Here is a 20,330-nt window from a genome sequence, read left to right as displayed (position 1 = left end):
ACATGTTTAGCTTGAATTAGCTTGCTCTATTGGACCATTGCATTACTGCTTGCCAGCCTCTGTAAAACTCAGGGCTCAAAACAATATTGTCTTTGGTGCTTGAGTTAAGCACATCGCTTAAAATTAACGCAGATGAGAAAGAAATGGGATGTACGGCAGGCTGGAAGGATGGCTAGTTTTATGTAGAAAACCAGACTGTTTATTTTAAATTAGCTGAAAAATTATTAACATTCAATCTATGAAAATAATTTTGCCTCCAGTTCTTCCTCAAGTAAATTGGTAAAAAGGTAAGCCTGGCAAATCACAGGCTCTCTGTCCACCTCTTTCTTCACCTAACAGTACATGTAAAGGCAGGAGTGCTAACAGAAATTGGAAATGAAGGAATTGTTGTTTTTCTTTCTGAGCTGTTTCTCTTCCTGTCTTTTGAGACCTCTTATTCTTTTGCTGCTTCATTGCTCTTCCCGTCTCATGTTGCATTCCCACGAGGCTGCTAGGTGACAGGCACAAGGCAGCATGTGTTGCGTGGTATTTCACCAGCAAAGTGGCTAATCTGCATTGGCTGCAAACGGGAGCTTGCAAACAGTAGCGAGCAGCGAGATTGGTTGGATTTGTACGTTTAAAATGAGCAAGGAAAAACAAAAAAGTAAACGCTAACTACCAACCTGGGGCACACCCTGATCTCCTGCGCAGCTGAGCTCTGTTTGTGTGGCAGTCAAGTCAAGGGCTGCTGCTTCGCTCTTCGTTTTTGAAAGGTACACAGTAGTGCAGAGCGTTTTGGAATTGGTAGCGCCAATTAGACTTCACATCTGATAAAGCAGTTACTAAGAGAGACAGTAAAAGTTGATAGTAAGATAAAGGTTTGTTGTTTGAAACGTATCTTGCTCAGCCCTCTTCCTCCCCAGTCAGCTGAAGGACCTTTGAAATCAGAGCACACTGTAACTCCTGTGTTGCTCTTTAATCTGAATTTTTAGTTCAGATTTCTTATTTTTTGGGGTAGCTGAAGTTTCCTTTATTCTGGACCGTGCGTGTGGGTGAAATAATTATTTTTTTTTATTCCCTACGCATGCTCCAAGCATCCTTTTTCTCTTGCGTAGGCACTCCTTATCCCTTTCTGTTCCCAGAGGTTGCTCCAAGGGGAGAGGGCAGGCCAGCGTGGCCGGAGTCGATCTGAATTCATCCGGCCTGTTGCAGACCGAGCCCGTGGAGCTGACCGTGCTTCACGTGGCTGCGCGTGGCACGTCGGGGCAGCGGTGCCGAGGCACCTTTGCCGAGGGGTGCTGCTGACTGGGGTCGTCCGTCTCATGAAAGCCACCGGAGTGGCAGACGCTGGCCTTCTGGGTTGTGTAGCTGCCCTGCTGCTGCCTGGGTCAACAGAGCTGGCTTGTTCTGCTGAGCAGGGTCCTGCGGGCTCATGAGGCAGCGTTGTGAGCACTCCGTAACTTGCGTGCACGAGGGGCAACAGCCTGGTGTCCCTCACAGAAGATACCTGTGCAACGACGCCCGCTGCTAGCACAGCTGCTTTGAAGAGGCAGGTGTAGGACCAGTCAGACTTTGATTTTTTTTCCCAAGCTTTTTGTTGGTAGACATTCTAGTTTTCATCTACTTTGCTCTTCTAATGGCATGGCTTGCTTCTGGTATGCTCAGTGGGAACCCAGGGAATAGCTTGATTTTTTGCAGTGGCTGAGCCTAAAATTCCCACCAGAGGCAGGGCTGGTTTCTCGCTCATGGTTCCTGGAAAACCCAGCAGGTCCTGCTTTGGGGGCTGTTCCCCATGTCTCGGTGTGTTTCTGTGTGCGAGGGAGGTGCAGCGGTAGGCGTATAAAAGGGGCGGCGTGCTGCTCCTGTGCCCAGGTGTTTTCAGACTGAAGCTCAGAGTGGTTTTTCCTTTGAAAAACGCATTATTGAAAAAACACGGACAGAGTTATTCTTTGAAACTGAAGCGAAGGTGCTTACGTGCGTTGCAAAGGGTTTCTGACGTGGAAGTATGTAACAGTCATTCACGTGGGCCTGTGTCGTTTACCACGAGTATGACAGAGCAAGTTACCTTTGAATAGAGATAGCACATGAGTCAGTTTATGAGATCTCAGATCTCACCGTACTTACCGTGACTTTGCAGAAAAGGAGATGAGTCACATTTCAGCATCAGAACATCTTACCGCATTTTGCTGACTTCCCCCCCCCCCCCCCCCCCCCTTTCTTCCCATCGGTTTTGGGGGTTGGAATAGGAGAGCGTGTGACAGCAGCTCTGAGCAGTGCTGCCTTCACGGCTGGTCTTGCTGATCTCCCCGCCGCGCTGCCAGGGATGCAGAGAAAGGGAAGATGTTTCTCCGGAGCGGTTAAATATGCCTGAGCTAGTGACTTTACTTCTCCTGTCATTTCCTTCCAACAGTGATCTTCTGGCCAGGTGTTGGAGAAGCACAATCAGCAGTCAGGTCTGGCCGCAGGTGGCAATGCATCAAAAGAAGCTGTTACCCAACGGGGAGGTTTTCCCCCTCTCCCCCCAGCTCCTGTCCCTGCTTATTGCTCTGTTTTTTTGCCCACTGCCTCCATTTCACTTGGTCGCTTTCCAACCTTTCTGCATCACAAGAAAGTCAAAAGCCTTGGCTGCTTTTTACTGCAGACTGTACTACCTGGAAAACTTATTTGGGGTCATTAGTCAGAGAAACCTAATTTCTCAGATAACTGTGGTCTTTTGAAGGCTGATCAAACCTGGTTCAAAAGGTGGCAACCACTGGCTTTCTCCTGTCTGCTGGCCAAGTCTCAGTCCTTAATATAAAAGCATGTGGAATGTCCGTTTTTTCCTTGCACAAACATTCTAAATGTGACACTTTCTTTTAATGCTAAAAGTCCTTTAAATTCATAAGTAACTACTTGTGGGCTCAGCCTTTCGTGTCCTTGTGGCGTGTCCGATGGAGGTAATCCTGACATCCTGATGACAACTCTTACCAAAGCTGTCAGTTAACTTCCAAACCACTCGCTGCGTATCACGGTCTGAGAATGTCACACTTACCAAGGGGTTACATTTCCACAAACTGAACTGATTTCTTCTGTCACAGTAGCAATATCGGCGCTGCCTTATTATGTCAGTAAAAATTATGTTCTTTAGCTATACCTATGCTACCTGTGGTCGGTTTAAACATATATCGCATAAGTTTGATACTATCAGATGAGTTTTTCTTCACATTCCAGAGGCAGAGTCGGGACTCAAGACCTTCAGTTTTTGTAATACCGAGGCGTTTGTATTTTCAGTGCTTCCTGTAGAAACTCAGTGTAGGGGTTTGCAACTCTGACATTGTCTAACTGCAGCATGAGAGCATCAGCTCGGTCTTTTTCTAAAGTCCAAATGAATTTTTAAATTTTGTGTTTTTTTAAGTCATGAACATAGTTCATGAGGGGGTTTCAGGGACAGAGCAGGAATCACATTTTTTTTTAGTAACGAGATGTAAGAGTACCAAGAACTAGTAAAGCCCCATGAGCGAGACTACTGAATCCAGACTTGCTGTTGCTATTCTAATGTAAAATCATTTTTGTTCTTTGTGTTTTTGCACAAGATCTTATGTTCAAGGGGGGAAAAAGTCATGTCAATTACTACATAGATAAGGGCCCATAAACCCGGAGGGAGCTGTTAGCATTTGTAGAAGCAGTAATATGTGATGGATTGTAGTGTTGGGGCGTGTGTGTCTGTGAAAAGGATTCTTGAAGCTTTGGGCAAGTTCATAAATAATCATTTATGGAAACCTCAAAAAGCATTTGCGCAAGAGACTGGAATAACTCCAACACAAATATTATATGTTTTATATTCCTTTTTGTGGAAGACTTCTTTTTAAAGAAATGGATGTTTTCTAGACACGAAATTTTGTATATATGAGCACACATATACAAATCTAAATATTTAAGTGGAAAAAATAATGAGAGATTTGATACAAAGGCCAATTTTCTGTCTTGTCATACCTTTTCATTTTACGTGTTGGAGGTTCTGTATGCAAAGATAAAATTGGATATAGTTATACGCGTTCGTAACAATTTGCCTATATGGTCAAGTTTGCATGTAATATTTGTGGTTGAAACTGTTGGCTGTTGTGCTTTTACGGAAGCAGTCCTCAGCTGGGAGCAGAGGTACTACTTAAATTAGAGGCATGTACTATTTGTCTTAGCATGTTTGTATCATGGCACAGCAGAGGGTTCTCTAAAACTGTCATGGTATACAGTGACAATCAAAACTTCTCATGCTGGTAAAACAGCTGGAGACAGTCAAAAGTCCTGCATTTAACTACAACTTCAAGTAGCAGCTTTTGTATGCTTGTACATAAATGCAAATTTAATCAAAACTTTGCCTTCTTTCCCATGTCTTCTGGTAAATATTGCCATAGATGGCAATCTGAAAGTGGGTTTGCTAAGCAAAAATTTGTAAGCTACAGAAACAAATTAAGTTGAAGTAAGAAATGTTGATATGTATCACAGAATCATTTGTTCAAACCCACATCTCTACTTTTGCTTTATCAAAAAAACATGGATCCAGCCAGCATTGCTATTCATTCTATAAAACCCTTGCCAAATTTCAATACTTGGCTATTTTTATAGTACAAATAACTTTTATTTAAAAAAAAAAAATAATTGTTCTTTGTCATCTGATCAAAACCTTCCAGGTGAAAATAGAAAGAAGAAAAAATAACTTGCTATGACCTTAAACATTTCCTGCAGCCCTTCCCTCTTTCCCAGCTGCTATCCCAGTGTGTCTGTTCCTCTCCAGGAGGCAGTGGCTGGAGAACTGCAGTCTGTACTAAAGGACTTTTCCAAGTAGGTTTTTTTTGTTTGGTTTTTTTTTTTTTTTTTTTTTTAAACAGCTGTGGCTGATTTCACTGTCTATATGCTGTCTACTCCAACAGCCATAACCTCTTACAAATGTAAGTTTACTGTGTTGAAGGGTCTTAATCTCTCAGGGGATTGTGGAATTTTTTTGTTATGGTGAAGGAGTTGAAGGGAAGAACACGCTTGTACGGTGTTAGTGTGGGGAATCAACATGTTACGAGTTGCTGTCTCAGAAGTGTGCTTCTGTTAGATGAAGGGGAAGTTAACTGCTAGTATTTGAGAACCCTGAAGCCCCCAGGGTTGCTGCTCCGGGGGCAGATGCCAGGTTCCTTCTGGGCAGCTCTGTGCTGCTGTGAAGTGAGACCTTGGCTGTTTTTACCTTCTGTAGCGCACCTTGAATTTCACTTGCAGACCAGCTCCAGTAAGAGTTTTCTTGGCTGGTCGCTGTAGACGACCACAGTGTTGGGAAATGCAAACAGGTTGAGTAGCACCTGACTTAACCGTGTGTTTCCAAAGTTACAAGGACATCTCAACCTAATTTGTCTTGTAATTTAGCTTTACTTGATGTTTGGATTAGCACTGTAGCTAGAGCAGCGCTCTTCACTGAATAGCGTGTCCTTTGCTTGCTTCTTTGCAGCAACGAAGAAACACACAGGGTGCTGTGATTTTTCCTTCTGAGAGTGTATCGTTTTGACCTTTATGAATGTTTTCAAGTTATATTTCATGATGTATACACTTCTGTGTACTTTTATACACTTCATGTACTTTTTCTTGTTCCCAGGATACTTCTCGTTCCCTCCGAAGTCCAGCTAATCTTTAGGGGGGGCAAAATGAAAACCTGGGGCAAATGTTTCCCCCTCAGTAGAGGGTCAAAACTGACCCTCCTGACCTTCACATTTTACTCTTAGCTAGCTGTATTTTATAAAGTAGACTGGATGTTTTCCAGTGAGACATTGTATGCACTGTTTGAGCTGAAACAACGTGCTGTATGTGCTTTCCTACGCACTGCTCATAAAGTAAGAGAATACATGAAAATTTCTGTTTCCATGCAGTTGTTAGCCAACTGTTTTGTGAATTGTCCCCTAAAACCGAGGGGACCTTTGTCTCCGGCGTGGTCGTAGCTCACCATTCTGGCAGGACATTGCAAATATTACAGCTACTTGTTTTTCTCCAATCTCCATTACAAATGAAAAGAAAGTGAAGTTAAAGGTTAAGAATGTGGTTTAATGACTACAGTTAATGAATTTCGCAAGAGTGTATTTAGCTTCTATTACAATATTTGGAACAATTAAAAAGGGTGGATTTGACAGTTTGTAATTGAAACCATGAAATAGATTTTCTTGTCTTTTAGCTGCAGAATCTTAATAAAAATAAAGAAATTAAACTCTAGGTTTTCCATCCACCTGTTTTTTTTTCTGATATTTGCCTATTAATTTATCTACAAGCCTCTCTTTCCCACTGAAGGTAGAAACCTCTTTGTTGTCTTTTTCTTTTTTTCTGGGGAATTGAAATGGAAACTCTGCTATAACCTTACGTAGCTTGTTGTTCCAAAGTCTGAGCTGAAGTGGTCTGTTAAAATGTAAGGCTTAGGTGCTTATGATATCTACGCAAGGTGTATTTTCAGCATGTGAGCATGTATGTTGGACACATAAGAGTATGGCATATTTTCCATGCCAAGGAAAGGTAATTAATATGTACACCCTCTGCTCCTTCTAGAGCTTCCCTTACATATGGCATGGCAGCTTCTGCTTGGCACTTTATCTCCCTGAAGCAGATGGATTCCCTGGACATTGAGTCTCGCTGAACTTGCAGTGTACTGAAGGCAGTTATGAGCTGTGAACTAAATGCATTGCAACTGGTGCTCCCATTCACTCAAAACGAAAAGATGCAAGAAGTGCGTAAAAGGCTTTCGGTAAAGTTGCTCAGAAGTTGTCAAATCAAATACCGAAGCAGAGGGATTGAGAGGGCTGCGTCTTGCTTGAGAGTAGCTCACGGAGATGTTAAATAGAAGTTATCCCCGGTCGCAGTTTCTCTAAGGTAACACAGGTCCATAATAAAAGCGCATGTACGTTTGTGTGCATTTATATTGGAAGGGAGGGGGGAGGCAGAGACGTGACCTCTCTTGCCACTTCTTACATCAGCTGTGGGCCATGTCCTTTAACCGTGGTACAAGAAGCCGTGCTTGCCAGTTGGCAGGTCAGGTTTGATAGGGATGGCTGCTGGAGGGAGGCACGGCTTGGCCTCCTCACTGCTTTGCCCGGGAACGGCACCTGCCCGCTGGGCACCGTGTGCCTGGGTGCACGCAGCACGTCCCCGTCGGTCGGGTCCCATCAGACCTGCTCCCGTCGCCTGCTGCCTCTCTTTCCTTTTGTTTGCTTGCATGTGTGAATTTTCTTTCTTCCCTGTGGCTTTGTTTTATTTTGCACATGGAGCTTTTTGCTTCCTAACGCAGCAGAGATGCTCACGGTTCACGTATTTGGCTTAATATTCTGAATCACACTCTTGCAGGCACCTTGCTAGGGACTACGTTAATTAAAGAGGGGCCTATGGAAAAAAACAGGCTCTTAATTTTGGTTCTGTCATTCATGCCTAATTTCAATGCCTGAAATAGGTATAGAAACTAATGAATAGTGGAGGCTGTTGCCTTTCAGAAACTGAAATTTGTTTGTACTTGCTTGTAATTTCCATGGAGTCTTTTGTATCTGTTTTTCTCCCTTGTAGTCAAGACTGCTGAAGAGCTGATGAGTAAGGGTGACTGATTACAGCATACTGTACACTTACATGGAAACTTTAATCCACGAGTTATTAACTCAGTTTTATTAACCTTGAGTAATGCATGTAATGCCATATACAATAAATATGGCATTTTCATTTCAGAATGAAAATGAAGTTATTGTGACATGCAGTGGCAGAATCAGGTATGAAATTATATGTTTGACTTGTAGCCAACTTGACCTGCTTTTGCAAAGGGAGAAGATCCCCTGCGCTTTTCTGGGTGCTGGCTGGCTAAGATGGTGGAGCTGGACCAACACTGAAGGGGCTGCAGCTCCTCCACAGTCTCCGGCAGATTGTGATTCAGCTGGGACTGTGGGGAAGGCAGCAAATCTATTAAATTAATCAGGTCAAATGAGAAATAACTCATTTTGTTCTCCCTGCTCTGCGCTGACACTTCACACACACGTGCCAGAGCCTCAGTGAAGAAGCAGTCGCGTTTTTACCCCAGGGATGATGGCAGAAAACTCCTCGGGGCTGGCTCGGGTTTGTAGCGAGGAAAGAGCCATAACAGGTGGGGATTCAGGGCTATTTCCCATTGCAATGCATAGGTGAAGCTGTAATAACCTACAAACTGCCCTGTCACCCTGCTCTGCGCACGGTGACTGATGAGAGTCCTGGTTCAGTTTGCTACCCAAGGACAGCGAATGCCCAAGTGCCTGTTCTTGTCATTCGTTTTCAAGGACTTGGGTGTATTTTGGCCCATAGCTTTAAATCAAAAGAGAACTGCTTGAAGTACTGCTGGTTTTAGCTCAGTATTTCAGTGAACTATTTCTGGTCCATTAGGTAAGCATTTTGACGATGCGAATGAAGACGGCTCCCCAGCTAGTACTGATGGCATGCCTGCACGGTTGTACCCCTTTGGTCAGAAGAGAAACTGATTTTTCTGTTTGCTTCCTTGTGTTTGTCTGGTGCGTGTTTCAGCCTTGGGGAGTTTTTCGATAAAAGACCATTGCTCTGTATTTGATGACAGTGTGCTGTGATTGTGCATATTTCAGGAAACAACCTGTTCTTTTCTCCTCCTCCTTGTAGGACGGTGCATAATGGTACAGTTGTCTTTGGATGCCAGGATGATAACGGGATAATTCAGGTGTCCTTTCTGCCGCCTGTGATTTTGATATTCCCGGTAACACAAAGGCGGCCTCAGAGCATTCCTTAGCGACTTGTTGTTACCAGGGCTAGTGAAATACTGACAGCATCAGTCTGAAGGAGCAAGCCCGTGTCAACCTGTGGTACACCTGCAGCAATTTTCTGGAGCGGTACGCAGGTGACTGGGCAAATGAAAGTGCCTGCAAGGGGCTTTTTTGTTTTGTTTTAATAGTAAACATTCTCAATAAAGCCTTGTTGCATCCATTAATCAAAGATAATTTGGCACACAACCCTTGCAAAACAATGATTTTTTATTTAGGAGCAGGTCTTTTAGCAGCAGATTGAAATTACTGGATTGCCTGTTGTTTTTTCAGGCTTATTCTTCAGAATTTCTACTCTAACCTCTCTTTAAATTTAGGACCGTCAGTTTTGGTATAATTAGTTTTCTCCTTGTCATGTGGTAAGCCTCTATACACTTCGGTCCTCCCTGCACAACCAGGAATGCCCTCTTTGTTCGACTTCTGCGGCAAAGAAATTCCTGAATGAATTTGGAGAAGTTGGTTACAGATTCCTTTCTTGACCTACAGCAGGTCTTAAAAAGATTTTGCCCTTTCTGTGCCCTTTGTCTGAAGAGTAAGGCAAACAAAAGATAAGGCGAACTAATTCATGACTTCATTGTATTTGTTTTCTTCCTCACTTAAAGCAGAAGACAGCCCATTCCCAAAAGCATTTATTTTATTAATTTTAATGCCAAGCACTTTGCACCTGCAGACATTGCTGGGTTTATTACAGAAGAACTTTTTGTTTGTAATAACCAGAAGCCATAACACAATTTCACAAATGCTGTGTGTAGTATCTAATTGAAAACTCCGCCAGTATAGCTATAGCTAGGGTAGGAATAGAAAAAGTTGTTTCATTGAAAATCATCTTTCGATGAAAAAAACAGACACACAGATAAAGGATTTTACATTGGCTCCTGAATTTACATATGGCTACAGTGGAACTATGTCCCTGCTTCAAGTAAGAGATCAGTGCTTTAGGTTTAATTCTCTAGGAAAAAAATTTCAAATGGTTTCAGAGGTTTTATTGGAAGAAGGTTGTTTTAGAAATCAGTTTTAATTATGGGCAAATGTTTTTTTCATATGTTTTTATTGGTTCTGTTAATTCCAGTTGCTTAAAAGTGCTTAAAATTAATTTTTCTTCTACATTTAAATGTTTGGAAAATTCTGTTTCTTATGCCAGTCTTGAAAGGCACAACAAGGCCTTGTAGCTGCGAATCTGGGAGTGCATGAGTAGCTCTATACTAGTTGGTTCACTTATAATTTGAGAAGGTCCATTCACTGCAAGTCACCTGCCTGCATTACTTTTTCAGGACAGGACACATTCTTTTACCTCCCTCTATGGTGAATGTTTATCAGTTTGAGTTATTTGAATTAATCACAGGGTTATTCTGATTCTTCACAGTGGTTTCTGCTTTAAAGGACGTACTTCCAGCCTCATCATTTGAGTAAGTTACTTGTTTCATTATACTTGCTGTGACTTTCCCCAAACGAATTTAATCTTCTATAATAATTTTAAAAATATTTCTTTCCTTCCTCACTGTATGAGGAAACTGGACTCTCATCAGTCCGCAAGTGGAATGGGTAATATAATACGCGCTATCAACTTCAAGAGATAATAGCAAAATATTTTCTCTCGCTTTGGAGTTACGAGAATATTTGGTTTTACTTATCAAAATAGTGGTTAATATCTTTTCAGCCAGGGCTCGGTTTCCGAGCCGATGCTGCCCCTTTAAAGCTACACTGGGGCTGACCTGACCTCTCTTTATCTCCCCCCTCTTATCACCAGTGGGACCACAGCGCCTGGTAGGCTCTGGGTCTGGCTTTCCTTAGTGCTTGAGCCGACTGCAGACTAAATGGTGCTGGGCTGTCACAACTTTCAAGTTGAAAGTTTTATTTTTACTCCAGCTGTTTTCTTTGGATAGTTTTTCAGGGTGGGGTTTTTTTTGTTGTTGTTCGTGTGTTTTATGCACCGTTTGAAAGGGAAATGTGTCAGAATGATTCAGGCTTTAGGAAAAAAAAAAAAAATCTCTTTCGATAGTTGGCACCCGTCCAGGGTATCAGAAATGTACGTCTCCGCAGATCGCTTTCGTTCTAAAAGGAAAAAGGTTTTAATTAGACGTCCCAACAGCCCTGCTAGCTGGCAGTGAAATCAGGATGCGCTTTGCTGTGAAGCAAGACAGACACAGCCTAAACCCTCAGCCTTTTTCCGTGAGTTGGGCAGGTCTGAGCTGCATTTTCTTCCATGCTTATTTTAATGGTACAATCTTTAGTATCAAAAAATGGTGCAAGTATACACATATTTTTCCTAATTTTATTTCCCTCCATCCTGTTGTGTTTTCAGGGCATCTAAGAGAAATGGCGCTAGTGATGTTACATTTTCAGTAAGGGAAAAATGATACTGACTTATTTCTTCTAGTTGTTCTCAGAGAGCTGATAGAAATTTTAGTGACTTGAGAGTAAGGGAGAGAATGAAAGACATGGTTTGGTGTGTCAAAATTCCTGACTTCGTGTGGTTAAAGCATTTCTATTTAGAAGACGGTGACCAGTCCTTATTAAACATGGCTATGCATGCACAATTCTCCATGGCCATTGTGGTCTCCTCTATGGAGCCAGTCTATTTAGTGTCCAGTCAGTAGGAGCAGTGCCTCGGTGAGAGGTGGCGATGGCAGTTGGCATTATCTCCTCTGCTTTTCCCTTCATGGGGTAGATGTGGTGGGATATGTTCCTGGAGGCAGCGCTTCATACTTGTAGCTGTCTCTTTGTATGCAGCTCGACATATAATGCTTTATACAATCAGTATACTTTGTAATTTGACTCTTGGAAGATATTTCCATGTTATTTCCATATTTCCTGGTACAATAGGGAAACCTGGTTCCCTACTGTCACAGGGAGCAAAGTGAGAGGTAGGGAGTCGGAGAACCGGTTCCCTGATGGGACTCAGAGTTGGGACCAGGTGTGATGTCCTGCAAGTGTCACAGGTTCCATAGATTGTCCAGGCACCTGTCCGGTTGCTGCAAATGCCCAGGCAAGAGAAGAGCGTCACTTGGACCTCCTGTCTTCCTAGACAGCGAGGTCCACCACCTTCGAGGCGCTCGGTGGGATACCAGTCCTCCTTAGTTTTGCTGCTTGTAAAGCTGCACACATGTCTTTGGGGCACTCATAGAGTCCTGACACACTAAAAAAGGGGTGGAAATAGATGCTGGACTGCTTTATGCCTGTCCACGGTTTGGTAATTCTGCTCCCTTCCCAAATATGTGGATTTTTATTTCATTTATTTATTATATTTTTTTGGAAGTGTTCCCTCTTTCCCAGTGGGCATCAGGAAGGTGGGGATCCCATTCCGGCTCCTCTGCTCTCCTCCTGGTGAGGGTGGGAGAGGGAGCTGGTGAACAGGACAGAGGGTATCCCCCGAGGAAAGGACGCTGGTCCAAACCCTCCCACAGCGATACGTGCTCCCAGTGTTACGGCCCAGAGCAACTTCTGACTTTTCAGCACTTTAATACCACTTTGCCTCTAAGCTGTGTCCGATTTCTCAGACAATATTATTGTTCTGTAGTTGGCTTCCTCTTCCTTGTTTTATTGACAGTTTTTTCCACTGCCTATGTGCAGGATCGACCGTTGGTTTTGTCTCTTTTTTGTATTTTTCTATGTGTGTTTGTGATTCCCCTAGAATCTGTCATGCAGTTTCTCAGTCCCCAGTGGTGTGTTCGCAGCTGCTCTCAGTCCCCGGTGACTGTCACTAATGCGCTGCTTACTTCCCCTTCCAGGTAATTAATGAGTAGATTTAACAAGATTGGACCTTAAAATCCCTCTGGTATCCAAGTAATCTTCCTCTAGCTACAATATGTTTTTGTTTATTTTGCCTCCACGAAGTGTGTATTCCTGGAGCCCTCTGAAGAGTTATGGTAGGAAATAGTGCGTGCACGCCTGGAGCACCAGAAAATGGAATTAAGGGGAAAGGGCCCTTTGCTTCCCAGAGCATAAGGAAATCTTGACATTAGTCTGTACCTGTTCTAGCAGGATTGGAAACAGAAAAGGCAGGCTAAGGTATATAAACGCTGTTTCTGGATTTTGAGTTACTCCGCTGTAATGTCTCCACTTTTCTGCCACAGCAGCCTGCTCTTAGCCCACTCTAAAATGAAGTAACTTTTCTTGCATGATGACAGATACTTGAAATGCGATACTTTAAGACCTAAGCATGGCTAACGGTAGTCAGCATCTCATTAGTGCTTCTTCACCTCGGGTCTTAAACTGCCGTTTCTCAGGTGTCTGGACCAGGGTTTTTTCTGGAGCTCCGCCCAAGGATGACATGCATTTGCATGTGCTCTTTATTTTAATTTGGCTTTGCATGGGGGATTTTAGGATTCGTGCATTTGCAGACAATTGCAATTCTCGGTTGTTCAGCGAGGTGGGTTACCCTGACCCCTGCCTGCCTTGCTCCCTGGTTCTTGTATTTCTTTGCTGTACAAGGCCAGGCCTTATAAAAGTGAGTCAACACAACACAGCTGCATTTAGACCCAAATATCACCAAAAAGCACAGTGCTGGTGGCAGCTCTTTGTGACCTGTATAAAATAAAATACTTACAAGGTTGTGTGCTTCTATTTCTGAAGGTCTCCTCCGCAGAAATAGAGTGTATGTAAGAAGTCTTTTTAGCCACCAGATCTCTGGTGTCGAGCTGGGGAAGCAGTCTTAAGGTGCACAGAAAGGAATGTACACTCTTCAAAAAATAAGTGTTTTCTCTAGCTCGACTGTTCAGATACAGGTGAAAGATTTTTATTTATTAATTAAGCCTATATGCACAGATGAAATAGAAAACTGCAGAAAGCACTTTCTGAAGAGAGACCAGACACACGTTCCAGAAGAAAGAAAAGGAAAACAAAAAAATCACGAGGAGCAGAGTTCGTAATTCATAACGAAGAGTTGAGTGGGATTAAAGCGATGCATCTCTCCAGCGCTGACCAACTGATGCCCATGAGCTGAATCCACAGCGGTGAAAAACGCTGACAGATGAGCTGAAACAATTAATTGCCTTCGGGGCGGACGGGCGATGACCGGCAGTCCCTTTTGTGAGTGGCGTGTTGCGTGCGCGCCTTTTCCTTTGGGCCGAGCGGGGCGAAGGGGAGGCGAGCGGCGGGAGGCGTCAGCGCTGCGGCGGAGGCCCCAGCGGATTGGGCGGCCGCGTCCCGGGGCCGTGGGAGCTGGAGCGGGCCCCGCTCCGCCGGCCGGGCCGCGCCGCGGGATGGGGTGGTCGGGAGAGGGAGAGCAGCTGGCCCGGGCACTGCGCGGTGCCGCGCCCGCCCCGCCTGGCCGCTGCCTGGGACGGCTGCAGGATGTTCTGCCTGAAAGGTGAGGGTGCCGCGCTGGAAGAAAGCTGGTGCGGGCGTTTTTGGCTGGACCTTTTCCTCTGGGGGAGGAGGGATTTTAAGAGTGGCTAAATGTATCCTTAAAAAAGAAAAGAGTCCGCTCGGTGCGTTGATGAGCGAGCCTATGAATTTGCTCCTTTTGTTCCTGCGAGCAGGGAGCGGGACGTGGCTGCCCGGCGTGAATCCCGCGGGGAGGTGCAGACAAAAGGCCGGGCTGGCTCGGTGCGGGTCGCGTACGCGGGGGCTGCTGACACGGGGTGTGTGCGAAGGGGGTGCCTTGCGTCGCAGGAACTTTTGTGGTGGCTTACTGCGTGGAGCATCTTTACTGGTGGTACTGCGCCGGAAGCCTATTTAGCTTTATTCGGTGTTGCCCCCGTTGGGATGAAATGTGATGATGTGCCTGGGGAAGAGCAGAGAATTGGTCCTGCTGCGGTACGGCGGATGCGTGGTAGAAACTCCTGCTGCTCTGCTGGGTGATGCTTCCTCTCGTTTAGAGATGGTGCAGAGCTGTCGGGACAGTAAGAGTTCTTACGTCCCAAGAGGTTTTTATTTCATCTTTTTAATTGGACTTCCTGAGAACGTGGTTCTGAAAACCACAGTTAGGAAAAGCTTATTATTTTTGTTTAGCATCCGTATTTCTGTTTTTATTAAAAATGGATTATTACCACTACTCTTCTTACTGAAGTACAGCCTTGAAAGCTGACACCGGAGAGCTGTTGTAAGGAAAGGTGTAGGAGTTGTAAGAAAGATACTTTGCCTGGGAAAGAATAGCTATTAAGTTAAATACTTGAGTGCTTATCAATGCTTGCTCAGAATATTTTGCTCTTCTCTCCACATTGCTTTGAAATATTGACTGCTTTTACTCTATGAACGACTTTTATTTGTGCAAAGTCCCCACTAAGGGTCTTGGTAAAGTTGCCAACTGTAAGTTTAAAAAGGCAGGAAGAAAGTTCCTTTCTTGCAAATTTCGGAGTAGTGAATCCGTGTTTCTAGAGAAAACCTTAATGAATTGCACAACACAATTTGCTAGGTAGTGATTTATCTTACATGAAATTGTTGCAGTGTACAAAGTCAAAAAAACCTGCACTATTTACATTTTTTAACTGCATGAGGTTTTTCAGTTCATGACAGTTCAACAGGTCACTGGAATTCAGAAACAATGAAAGATGAAACTTTTTTTTAAAGCATTAACTTAGCAATACAGGATAGAAGTTGTTGTTTAAATAAAGAGTATAATAGGTAAAAGGTTTTCAAGCGAGGTGGGTAACCAGGCAGCTAAGAAGACTGAGGCTTCTGTGGCCTAGAGGACCTGACTGAAAATGAAGCAAGGAGTGAAGTTTTCAGAGATGTCATATGTGCAGCAAATGAGTTTGTACAGAAGCAAAATATTTTTGTCTGGCATAATAAAATTGAACTACACTTGCTTTTTAATGAATCTTAAGTTGAATGTATGGAAAAAAGCGTTTTCAAAATTTTCAGGTTTTATTTCTGAATAAGAAAAGTTTCTGGTTGCAATACATAAAAACCCATCTTGCGGCTATGCTTCAAAGCAGTGGATAGATTTGTTGTGTAGCGATACGTTTTGATTGTCATATTTCAATTTTTTCTTGTTTGCATATACTTGCATACTGTTTTCTCTAAGTCACTGTGCTTTGCACCATTTTATTAGTTTGTAGTAGACTTCTCCCTACCTTGAGGAGCAACAGTTCTTGTGTATTACATTATTACGCATTGAAAATCATGATCCTGAAATAATCACGTGGGGCGTTGTAATTGATTTATTTTTTTTAACCTTAACGTGGGAAGAAGGGAAGCTGTTACACACCAGTCCTTTTACTGACTTGATGGTAGCCTTTATGGGGAGGAGGATTTGTTTGTCTTTGAAACTGCACAGCACGTTTGCCTTTCAGATGCTGGTTTGTTTGGGCTCCGAGGGCTCAGGAAGAAGCAGCGTAGTTGTTTAGGCGCTGCCCTGGCCGCCAGCTCCCACAGTGTTTTCTCAGTCTGATCCGGGAAGCAGTCTTGATCAGATGAATTAGTCCCAGGTGTGCGTAGGGACTGAGTCCATGTATTCGGTGGGTGTGGATGTGCTGGGTGTGTGTTGGATCGGTGGTGAAATCCCTGCTCTAAAACTCCATCTCCATGAGCCCTGGGGGCCTGCTGCCTCTATTTTTTTCCTTTTTTCAGGTTGCTTTTTCTGTTTGCTGTATGACAATCCGTACCGTCAGCACAGAGCCTCTTGTTGCCGTGCCCTTCCCAGCTGCCCCTTAAGATGCTTGGGGAAAAGAGGTGGTCAGAGCTGGGTGCCTCTGCCCGTGCATGGCGGGCGACCCAGCGTCTCCTGCTCGCAGCCTGACGCAAGCTCGCCGGTGCCGGGCAGCCCTCACGCCGCACCGGCCCACGGGCAACGCTCAGTTCTTCGGCACGGCCCTCGAGGTGACCCCCATCGTGGGAAACACGAGTTGTATTGGTGTTTGGTCAAAATGGGGCATCTGCAGCAGAGGCAATGCTGCGTGCTTGATGCTGTGTGCTTGTTATTGATCTTTTGGACTGAAGAGGTACAAATGGAAGATTCAAATAGATTTTCTTACAAAATAATTAATTCCTAGAAGGGTCATGAGCCAGTTCGTTGGCACGTGCTGAAAAATGAGCTCATGTTTCTGTAATATTTGCCTAGAATTCCTCTCTCCTTCATAGCTTTTGTAGAAGGAGAATAGTGCCAAGAAACGCTGTAAAGCAAGCATGTGCGCTTACTGCTTGCCTGCACTTGGGAAGTATTTTCCATCCTTGCTTGTCCTACAGCTGTGGATTTGAGAGGGAAGTCTTTTATACTAATAATAGCAAGAAGTTATGATAGAAGCTATCCATGAAAAATCCCAGGCATGTGCTGCTTGCTCCCTGGAGAAGTGTTCCATGCTAGAAATGCAGATTTTTTTTATTTATTTTTTGTAAAAGATCACAGGGCTGCTCACCAGTTGTCTTGTGTGTTCTGTGCGCGCAAGGACATTCCTTGGATTCCTTTCTTGGCAATGTTCTCATAAAATATCCAATGTTTGAAATCAGAAACAGATTTTCTCTGATGTCTTTAAACAAATGCATTTTCCAAGTTGAACTAGGCAAGCAAAAATTTGTACGAGTTGCTTTCTTTTTTTTTGTCTTTCTGTTTAAGGCTTTACTTTTTTGTGTATATAACAGCAGGCCAAAATGAGGGAGGGGGACATGTAGTAATCTAAATGAAGGAATCTGAAAGTGAAGATTCCTGGCAGAATTTATTGAGTTTGGTTTAAGCCTGAGATTAATCGTGTGGCATTTGTTCCTCGGACTTAATTTCAATTTTTTTATTTCTGTCTCTGAGTTGTGTGTAATCACAATGGGACTCGTGAGTCAGACCCATTCTTTTTGTAGTTGTTTTTCGTATCATATGCATTATTTTAATAGGGTGAGTACATTGTTCTCACCCTATTTTGTGAGTTTGAGGAAATTTCTTATCTGCAATTCTTCAAAATATAAAAGAAGTTTGAACAAACACAGAATTAGAAAAAAGAAATGAGAATTAAGTATCAAGTGAATGACTTGGAGTTAAAAAAAAAAAAATCTACTTCTGAAAGAAGAGCTCTGCTAGTTTTCTTCATTTCTCCTGTATCTTACAGAGTCACTCTTTCTGCTGGGGTTTTTCCAGTCTCCTCTTTGCCACCGGTTTTCTATCCCCACTCAAGTGGGATGGCTGCCTGGTTCATCTCGGACGCAGCTGGGGTCTGCCGCTCGCGCTCTCTGTGGGCTGGTGGAAGTGTTCACAGCTACACCTGGGTGAATCCCTAACGGGCCAGCAGAGCCACGGAGAGCTCTGTCAAACACGGCGCGTTCACATGCCATGGAAAAAATCAGTTTTTACTTAACTACTAAAGAGATTTTAGTGTTTAAGACTGCTTAAAGTTTGAAGGTTTTGTTGGTTAAATGGCGACTTTATTACCTCACGCTGAAGGAAGGGGAGGTACCGAGGTGGGGAAGGAGATGTCCGCGGCTGAGCATGGCTGGCAGCATCTGGCACAGGACCGGCCTCTCTCTGTCAGCCGGCAGTGAACGGGAATCGCTTCTAACCGTGCCTGAAGTATGGAATGAAATTGAACATAACGAAAGGAAGATTATAGGTCTGGATAATAACATTCTCGCTGAAGTTAGCCAGGTGCTCAGAAATATTGGGGATCCCCATGTACTTCTTTTTTTTTCTCTTAAGTATCATTCAGCTGCTTCACCTGCGGCTACAGTCTTGTTGTGTAATGTTGTACTTGAGCACCAAGTGAAACGCTGTTTCTGCTTGGATGAATTTACAATCTAAATACATGGGAAGGGTGCAGCATATATAAAAGCAAAGTGAATTTCCGAAGGCAGCAGTGTCTGAGCTGCGGCCGTGCCCGCACTGCCTACCCCACTTGCTTCTTGGCTCTGTTTGCAGCAGAGGCGGCAAATGGAAACCTCAGAGAGTACTTCTGCCATGCTGACCCACTGGGGGGGGGTGGCATACCCCAGCTCTTGTTTCTGCAATTCAGAGATTGACCGTAAATATGTTTGTTCACCACATTGTGTAAGCATGTTGTTCCACTCCTTGGAGCTGTTTCGTTTGACCGCCCCTGAGGAGACCACCAAATGGCATGGGCACAGAACCTGCAGAATGAATGCCTATTGTTTGCTGTGGTTTTGCTTTGCCTTTTTTGGTCACAGAACAGGGTGTGGGTGCCTGTTTTTTCCGTTAAATTTTTAAGAAGGCCAGTGGCAGTGGGTGAAGCAGGGTGAACATAATCAGGCATTAGATAAAAATCTCTTCCGTCAGGTACGCCAGCCTTTCCCAGGGCACACGGGGCTTTTGCCCTAAAGAAGTGGTACGATGACAAGGCAAGTAATACAGACTCAGCTGTGAAATCAGTTAGTATTGAACCTCTCCCTCAGTAAATCTTTAGCTGATGATTGGAAATGTGGAGGTCAGGATAGACTTCTGTATGTGCCTATTCAAGCTTTCAGTACTTGAATTCAGCTTGTGCTTTTCAAGCACAGTGCAGTATAAATACACACAGACAAAAACACTTGATGCTTGTAGTCCATTAGTTTACTCAGATGGTGTTCAGTCTTTAAGACACTATGAAAATTGACTCGTCTGCTGTCACAACCGTATAATTAACACACAGCTTTTCCTTAGACTCTGTTTTTACTTTCACGTGAGCATTTAATGCACACTCTACCTTTCTGCTCCACATCTAGTTCTTTACTGCAGGCTGCAACAGGAGCCATTTGCACAATTCACACAGCACTGCAATCCCGAAGAGGGCCTGTTGGTAAATGAATCATAGGTAGAAAGATCATCTGCTGTTTTCCTTGCCCTGCTAATGTTTGCTTTTAAACAATATCTGTTAACCCCCTCCGTCATTTGGAGGGCTGTGAGTACAATGCAGATGGTGATTGCTGTGCAAAGCAGTAGTAGAGGGTGGTGAATTGCTGTCAAATTGCAGCAAGAAACCAACATTTAATTTTAAACAGTAAAAGCATGCAGGCTAGAGAATATTAAAACATGTAAAAAGTAGCATGCACAGCTGATTGGATTAATAAGCATTGAAAGAATTTCATGTTGAAGTGGTCTTTGAAACAGCATGCACATGCTTGGAAACTGTAAATATCTTCATGCATTTTTCAGTGGTTTAAGCATAGTAATGATTTCACGTTGTTTAAGTATTGCGTTACCAGGTTTGTACTGTCTATGCTTGTCACTCTTCCACATTGGCTTCCCCCCTCCCCAACAGCATTTGTGCAGAAGGCTGCTGTTACTTCTGGGGAAATGCCATAAACCTCTGTCAAATGGGCGACCCGTTCCCTGTGAAAGCACATTGCCTGGTATTAAGAGATGGAAATTTTATTAATTCTTTTATTCAGAGTCCTGTCACAGCTGTGATCTTGCCTGTAGTTAATAGCTGGCAAACCAGTCTATAATTACCCCAGGCATCTTTTTTTAATACTATCCCAGCGTTGTCTGACTTTCAGTCCTCTAGAGCATCCCACTTTTTTTCTAGCTATATTTAAAAAAAATTCAGAAAATGTTTTTGGCATTTGAAGCTTTTGTGTAACTTATCTGGACCTTCAGACTTCAAAACGTTTTAAACTTAATTGCTGGTCATATGCAGAGGGATTACAAAAGCATGGCTTATTTAGTCTAGCTGGTAGCTTGGGAGGTAAATACCACAAAGAGGG

At 43.6% G+C, this 20,330-nt stretch overlaps 1 protein-coding gene across 3 annotated transcripts in view; it reads left to right on the top strand.

Annotated features, from left to right (window-relative positions):
- Positions 1–20,330, top strand: part of NHSL1 (NHS like 1) — a 189,103-nt gene that overhangs the window by 78,244 nt on the left and 90,529 nt on the right. Inside the window, exon 1 of one of the 3 annotated variants that reach the window (XM_075498829.1) lies at positions 13,923–14,079. The exons of the other annotated variants lie outside the window; for them this stretch is intronic. Within the exon in view, the coding sequence (XP_075354944.1) occupies positions 14,064–14,079 (16 nt within the window). The 5' untranslated portion in view covers positions 13,923–14,063. Of the gene's footprint in view, positions 1–13,922; positions 14,080–20,330 lie in introns of those variants that run through there. 3 annotated transcript variants of the gene reach the window in all.

The sequence above is a fragment of the Mycteria americana genome, chromosome 3, assembly GCF_035582795.1.
Source record: "Mycteria americana isolate JAX WOST 10 ecotype Jacksonville Zoo and Gardens chromosome 3, USCA_MyAme_1.0, whole genome shotgun sequence".
NCBI classification, from domain to species: Eukaryota; Metazoa; Chordata; class Aves; order Ciconiiformes; family Ciconiidae; genus Mycteria; species Mycteria americana.
This window is presented reverse-complemented; position numbering and strand designations above follow the sequence as displayed.